At 30.8% G+C, this 7,250-nt stretch overlaps 2 protein-coding genes across 2 annotated transcripts; both read right to left on the bottom strand.

Annotated features, from left to right (window-relative positions):
* Nucleotides 1-409: 409 nt before the first annotated feature.
* Tsp_06099 (fasciculation and elongation protein zeta-2) lies at nt 410-3,370 on the bottom strand. Its single transcript, XM_003380347.1, has 9 exons — nt 3,354-3,370; nt 3,192-3,300; nt 2,916-3,068; nt 2,677-2,848; nt 2,570-2,587; nt 2,145-2,477; nt 1,989-2,054; nt 983-1,053; nt 410-460 (listed from the first exon to the last, which is right to left on the bottom strand). The coding sequence occupies exons 1-9, from the start codon at nt 3,368-3,370 to the stop codon at nt 410-412; spliced, it is 990 nt and encodes a 329-aa protein (XP_003380395.1).
* A 1,749-nt stretch (nt 3,371-5,119) lies between these two features.
* Tsp_06100 (conserved hypothetical protein) lies at nt 5,120-6,723 on the bottom strand. Its single transcript, XM_003380346.1, has 3 exons — nt 6,496-6,723; nt 5,969-6,127; nt 5,120-5,161 (listed from the first exon to the last, which is right to left on the bottom strand). Exons 1-3 carry the CDS (start codon nt 6,721-6,723, stop codon nt 5,120-5,122), a joined length of 429 nt encoding a protein of 142 aa, XP_003380394.1.
* Between the last annotated feature and the right edge of the window lie 527 nt (nt 6,724-7,250).

The following is a 7,250-nucleotide window of genomic DNA, read 5'->3' as shown; positions in this document are numbered from 1 at the left end:
AATTCCACCTGTGAACATTCACTACATTTGCCCACTTCGACATTTTTTTTTATTCAACTAATCTTTGTAGCAGATTTGTAACTTTTTCCAACTTCTTTTTTGAAATTATTATTCTTTTCTTCCATTTGATCATCGCTAATAGGCAATAATCGTTTAAATGGAAAAGCCAAAACCAAGACAGCTAATCAATCAATCAGTGCAGTTTCGACGATAATTGTGCAAAATCGTTCGCCATTATCTATGCTGCTAATCTGCATTTTGATTGCCACTGCTTTCGGATCAAATCTCAAAACGGCTCCTCGGTTGGAATGGAAATTTTATGCAAACAATTTCCCTTGTCCTTTTATTTCTTTTTTTTTCTTCATTTTCATTCAAATTGTTGAATTAAAAAAAATCCCTGCGAACATTTTCATGCTTGTTCTTCTGACGACTGACTATTTGAAATTTCTCTTCCGCAATTCTAGAAATAACAGAATGAAATATTGAAATGGATAAATTGCATTTCACAAATATCAACAACATTATCATTGTCAAAAAAATATTTTTTTTACATTTAACAATATTCGGGAGAAACCCACACGCGCATTATTAATTCGATTTTTATGACAATTTCAATTTGAAATATTAAAACTATTTTAACAATCAAAAAATTCTTCAAAACAAAATTTTAATGTAAGTTTTTTCATTAAAATTTTTGTTCCAACAAATAATACAAATCGTACCTTAAATTTGAACAAATCTGTTGGCGCATTTTTCACGTACAAATTCACCAACCGGTATTGTACATAGTGGAAATATTTGTTTTTTGATTTTCAAGTATTCATAATTTGAAATTTGAATTCTTAACTGATAAAAAACAATTATGCTAAACTTAATACAATACTGTAAACATACCATTGCTGTATTATTTGCTTTTTTCGAACAAATATTTAAAAAAACAATTTTTACAATGCTTCATCACGTGAAACTTTTTTGAAATAACAAACAGTTGCTTACGGTAAATGTTGTCATGTTTTGTATTATTTTCTTCTAAAGAATTTGTATAAAACATTGCTTAAATTAAATTATAATTTAAAAATATTTAAAATACAATGCTTCTCTGATGTGTTTATGATCATCAAGTGAGCAACTGTAGTTTCGCACAAAAAAATTTTGTAATGTTCCATTTATTTTGATTTGCATAAAAACGTTCTTTCTTAACTTGAACATTTGAAATCAGGAAAAAAACGCTTAAATTTTTCTTACGTTGATTTCAATTTTCCAATTATTTATTGATTATATCAAAAATTCCATCGTCATGCTTACGTAATGAAATAGAAAAAAAAGAACACTGGGTACGGTAAGTGTACTGAGGGACTCCAACGTAAAAGCTTCTGGGAGTTTTCAATTTCACTTTCAATTTTATTTAACAAATTTGCCTACTGATTGACAAACGCAGACTGTACAATGCTGCAAATCGGAATACAATTCACATCTATCACTGACTGACAACAGAATCATTATGAATTATAAGAAAGAAAAATTTTCATTTTGATTGAACAAGCTGCTGCTGCATGTTGAAACAAACGATATTTTCAAAATGCATCACAAACTCTCAGCAAATGAAAAAAATAATGTTAAAAAAGCAAATGCAAAAGTAAAAATAAAGAGATCGTTAAATGAGAAGTCTCTAAATGGACGGAAAATTAACACATTAAAGCAATATCGTAAAAGAAAAGAAAAACAGGTACAGAAGCACCAATAAGCAAAAAATTGAGAAAAGATAATTCGTACTGCCAAAAATTCACAGGGAAAAAATTCTGAAATCGTCTTAAGTATGCAAATTACACAAATTCGGCGAAGCCAATACTTTCATGGTCAGCAAGCATTTGTGTATAAAGTCCGTTCAAGTTGCTGTCTTTCCATACGGACAAAACACTAGACAAACAATTGTAATACAAAAAATTTTTGGTAATACACAAATTATTAAACTTGAAATTATTTCTTACCATTTAATATGTAATTGGTAAGCAAATTCGGTACAGTTGGACTGTCTTCATTGACCGCCTTCAATACTTTAAAATGAACAAAAAAATGTTATCTACACCATGGAGGACGACAGCGTAAAAAAAGAACAACAATGATAATAAATAAAATGTGAATACTTTTGATCAAAGCTTGAAATGTAGCGTTGTCAGGCACCGGCTGATTTTCACGATACGGGATACATGCAGTCAAATATTGAGGTTGATAACCTTCTGGCAAAGTAACGGAAACACCATTTTTTGAATTTTTTCTCTTGCACTCGTTGAACCATTGACGACGTTTCTGCTGAATACCCAACAACAAAGAAATGAACGTATTCTTGAGCTCTTTTTCATATTCGAGCTCGTCACGCAATGCCAATTCTTGTACTAAACTCTCGTTATAAATCTGAATCATCGTCTCCAATTCAAGCTGAAGAGCCAACAGCCTTTTGTAAGGCAACTCTTGTAACTCTGCAAATGCATCATATTTACATGCAATTGATATTAAACGAACAACAACAAATGACAACAACACAAGCGCACAGACAAACACTTCTGCTTACCTAAATCACTACTACTAGCTGCACATAAAAGGAAAAAAAATATAATAATACATAAAAATATTGTTTATAATATGAAAGACAGAAAAAAAAAGTGAATCTGTACTCACTTTCTTTGTTGCTGCCAATAGATGCAACTTCATTGATGCGTGAATAGATGTCCACTTCGTCGGCTACAATACTGTTTAGCATGGAAGCGGGCGGTTTCAACGGCGAATACATTGAATCAACGGAATCCATTGTCACATCACTTGTTCCGGTCAATTCACTTATACCAGACTGCTAAAAAAATTTATTCACAAAATATTCTTTTTCCTCTTTTAATTTAATTTAAATTCAAACATCCGACCTGCATAATTTCATCAATTTCTTCAATGACTTGTTCAGCAGTTTGCGGTGATGAACCGTACGGAGATACGGACGAAACGACCATGTCGTGATAGTCCAATGAATCACCCAATTCATCGTCTGAATTTTCATTTGTATTTTTCTTTTTTTCCTCCTTAACAAAAAAAAAGAAATGAAATTATCCTTTTTTTTTAATTCAATAAAAGAAAATGTTGAAAAAAATTTTCCAATCAATATTGTGAGAATATATTTTTAAAGCATACTGTAGTCATTTTACCGATTTTGGCAGTAGTTTCAAGGCGGAAAGTTGCAAATTGTGCGTGTACGATCTCGACCAATCGATAGGCAAAATGTTGCCAAAATTACCGGTTAATGTCCACCAAATTCTAATAATAATAATAATAAACAACAACTATTTATATTTTATAAATAATTAAACTTTACATTCGACATCATAAAATAATAATAATCAAGTAATATATCAATTTCTTGATATGAGACGAAAAAGCAAAAAAAAAAGTGAATTCAAAATATGCCAAAGCTAGCACAAACAATATGTAAACAAATGCATATTAATTTCATTTGCCAATAATGATAGCGCTGATGCTATCAGTGTCGGTTTTGAATTGCTTAAATCGACAAGCCCGTCAAACGTAGTTTCATTTTTCATCAATCAATCGCTTTTCTAAACAATATGATCAAAAACTGTTGGCAAAATTTTCATTCTGAAATGTGATCAACTTAATCATCATTTCCATTCTGAAATGTTATTACAATTGTTTCATTTCATCCAATTCAAATTGGAATTAAAAATGGGCTTGAAAATTGAAAATAATCAAAACAAAAATTTCATTGCCGTTGTTCATAAAGTGTCAATTTGAAATAATATCCGTTAAGAAATTAATTAACAAACTGAAATTAAAAATAGAAAACATTTTGGTGAGGAAAAATTGAAATTCTGAGGGAATAAATTGAAATTAGAAAAGTGGATCAATTGGCCATCGAGACGAATGAGCAGACGTTCGAAGTTACTCGAAGCTGCTATTATGTATGAAGCATTTATTAAAATTGACGTCCGCAGCAAACGAAAGGAAAAAGTTTCAAAAACACAGAAAAACACAAATTCCAATCCAAATTACGCGAAACGTAATCACGTGCCGCTATTTCTTTCTTTCTTTCTTTTATAACGAATGCAATACAAATCATCATCTGATTATGAAATCACCGATCAATAAACAACTCTCTAAAATCATCCATTTCCATCTTCCATTTTAATTCGTCATCAATCAATAAATAATAATAATAATAATAATAAGCAATTTTTATCGTTTTAACATTCTTCTCTTCCTTTTCTCATATCATTTATTTTTATACATTTTGTAAATTTTCACTATTAATTAATTGTTCGTTGAATTATTGGCAAATAAAAGTGGTAGAAGATATTATAAAAAGTTAATTTCAATCGGGCAAGAATTTGATTATTGATCCACTGTACAATGTGCACGTATTTATCATTATTTGGTACGATAGTGCGAATTAAGCAAGATATGATCGAATCAACAAAGCAAACTGCCCAAGCTGTGAAGCTTAAAACAATCATGCCCCCTTGACATGTAAGACCGATGTCCCTGAAGTCAGTGTCATTCCAAACACCGCCTCTGTGACAAAGAGAAAACTTTGCCGCCACTAAAAATCGATGAATAACACACAAGTCGACGAGAAGACGGCTTTTACTATTTACAAGCTAGTCGGTCGCACAATTTGACCAGCCAGCTAGACAGCTAAATTTGAAATAAAATTCGAAATAGCTAGCTAGCTAGCTAGCTCGTGGTCAAAATTGGATATCAAGATCGACAAAATTTTCAAACTGCCGCAACTGGACACTTCCACTTGTTCATCTGAGAGTAGTTTGACAAGCTAATTCGACGAAACTTGGCCAATTTGAAACGCCAAACCACAACATGCAAATATATACATCCGTGTAGTGGGCAATAAAAACAAGCTATTACTATCGCCTGTGTCCAATTACACTGATTATCATTTTCAACTATTCAAATGGGAAACAAATTAAACGACAAAAATGAAAATAAATATCCAATCCACTATTGAACATATAGAATGGAATAGAATATTTTCAAATGTCAAACTATTCCAGTCCAAGGGAAACAGTGAAATTAGCATGCAATCAGCGTAGAGATCTTAACTTTAAACTAAACTGTCTAATCGAATCACAATCAAAGTGTCATTCTGAAATTTGCACATGTATTAATAGTAAATTGGAAATTCAAAATTTTAATTTCAAAGTTGAAATCATTATTGAAAACCGATCGATTAAAAATGTTCAAATCATTTATTTCAAAACAACCTCAATGTAACAAATAAGAGTCTACTTTTTTCTGTTGTTTTGCTATCAATAAAAATGAATGCTTAATGTCAAGTCAACCAACATTAAAAGCATATAATAAACCCACTTTCAAGTAAATAAATGGAATAATGATAATAATAAATTCAAATTTAATTTCAAAATCACTTACTTATTCAATTTCTTCCAACTAATGTAAATTTATCACAATGGACTTTAAAAATTAAAAAAAAACGAGGTAATAATATGTAAAAAGCTAAGCAAAATAAGGTTTTAAGAAAAAAAGCTCAAGAAAATTATAATGAATCATCCAATCTTACAAAAAATCAATTTTGTACGTTTCCGTGAAGCCATTATTATGGCACACTGAATGCTTGCTCCTAAAGTGCACTGGGCAATTTTAACAATTACAACCACTGCAATAATGATCATGCAGTTGGAAATATCTTTAAAACACTGCTAACATTAATTGATAAAATCGATCAATGACTATTTTAATAATAAAAGAACTAAAATAGGACAAACTGAACATTAAAAAACTGTTTTATTCGTTTGAATACTGTCTGACTTGATCAACGAACAAATAAATAGCAAAATAAAAAATTCCCTTTTTCAATTTCTAAATTCACGATAAACCATTCTTCAAGTTTGTCAGTGGAAAAGTTGAAAGAAAAACAGCATTAAGTATATACACATATATCCTGAAAACTGCTGCACTGTTTCACGATCGATGCAACATAGCAACAGCTTCGACGTCGAGCAAATGCTCTATCACTCATCCCCGAAAACACCTGTTGCAGAGTTTCCCGTGAAAAATTAGATAGCAAACGTCGATATAGAAATACCCACCACTACTTTAATTATAGAAACAAAGTATATATCCACTATGTAGAAACTGCAATTTGCATCTGTTTGCAAGCTTCAAAAGCGATCATTTTTTATGTATCACGTAAAAGATGAAACAAAAAAAAGAGAGAATGCATTACTCAATCAATTTACTTGACTTTAAATAATATTAATTTTTGCTTGGTCTGTATTGAACAATTGCCTAATTATTTACATATAATGCAAACAAACAAACATGATGAAAAAATAATAAAACTTACTGTGATTCGTTCATAACTTCGTCTTGAGAGCGCATTTGAACAGGAGCAATATTATCTGTATTTTCGTTGAAATTTTTCAAACAATCAGAAATTTTTTTGTCAAAATGAGAAACCAAATCTTCGAGTGAGTCAGAAAAGCTATCTTGAAAGCTGTCAATGTCAAACTGACCAGTACGTAGCTGCTTCTTATTGTTCGCATTATGGGAAGAATTCATGCTGCAACTGCTCAATTGATCAGAAATATCGTTGCCTGTAGCGTCTTCAAGCTGACTGGCCGAAATGTCCTCAATATCTTCGTCAACGGTAGCAAGAGGAACGTCAACGACGTCCACTTCTGCCATTTTCATCCTTCCAACGGCCTCATTGAGCACTCACTTTGAGCACAAAGTTCAGCAAAATATGCTGTACACAAAAGTGCCTCAAAACGAATAGCTTTGCATTGAACATATACACGCAAACTGTTTAGGTAGCAACGCACCGAGCTCGCGCACGCACCGCATGCAGAATTAAAATCGATTCAATTCCTTACAGTGATGTTACCATGTTTAATAAAATTCAAGATGCAAAAATATTACTGTAACAATTCATGACGATAAATACATTATTCATTTCAAAATGTTAACCATTCGATATTTTTTAAAATTTATTCTATTAAAATTGTCAAGCTTATAAAATATATTTTGAAATTGTAATTTATAGCATTACAAAAATCTAACATTATTTACTGTTTAATATAATAATATAAATTTGACAACCTCTAATTAATGTTCATAGGCAAGCATAGAAATAAAAATATATTATGTAGTTAACATCTGTCAAAATACTTGCATTTCAAAAATATTGATTTCATACTGTGATTTGTTTACAC

Source organism: Trichinella spiralis (genome assembly GCF_000181795.1).
Source record: "Trichinella spiralis strain ISS 195 chromosome Unknown Scfld2, whole genome shotgun sequence".
Taxonomy (NCBI): Eukaryota; Metazoa; Nematoda; class Enoplea; order Trichinellida; family Trichinellidae; genus Trichinella; species Trichinella spiralis.
This window is presented reverse-complemented; position numbering and strand designations above follow the sequence as displayed.

Coding starts and splice junctions, on each gene's coding strand:
- Tsp_06099 (XM_003380347.1), bottom strand. Junction 2,055..2,144: donor ATTTCAAGCTTTGATCAAAA/GTATTCACATTT, acceptor TTCATTTTAAAG/TATTGAAGGCGGTCAATGAA. Junction 1,054..1,988: donor TACCAATTACATATTAAATG/GTAAGAAATAAT, acceptor ATTTAATTTAAG/CAATGTTTTATACAAATTCT.
- Tsp_06100 (XM_003380346.1), bottom strand. CDS start 6,723: ATGGCAGAAGTGGACGTCGTTGACGTTCCTCTTGCTACCGTTGACGAA. Junction 6,128..6,495: donor CTGACTCACTCGAAGATTTG/GTTTCTCATTTT, acceptor TAATTAAAGTAG/TGGTGGGTATTTCTATATCG. Junction 5,162..5,968: donor GCAGTTTTCAGGATATATGT/GTATATACTTAA, acceptor TGCAAATTTCAG/AATGACACTTTGATTGTGAT.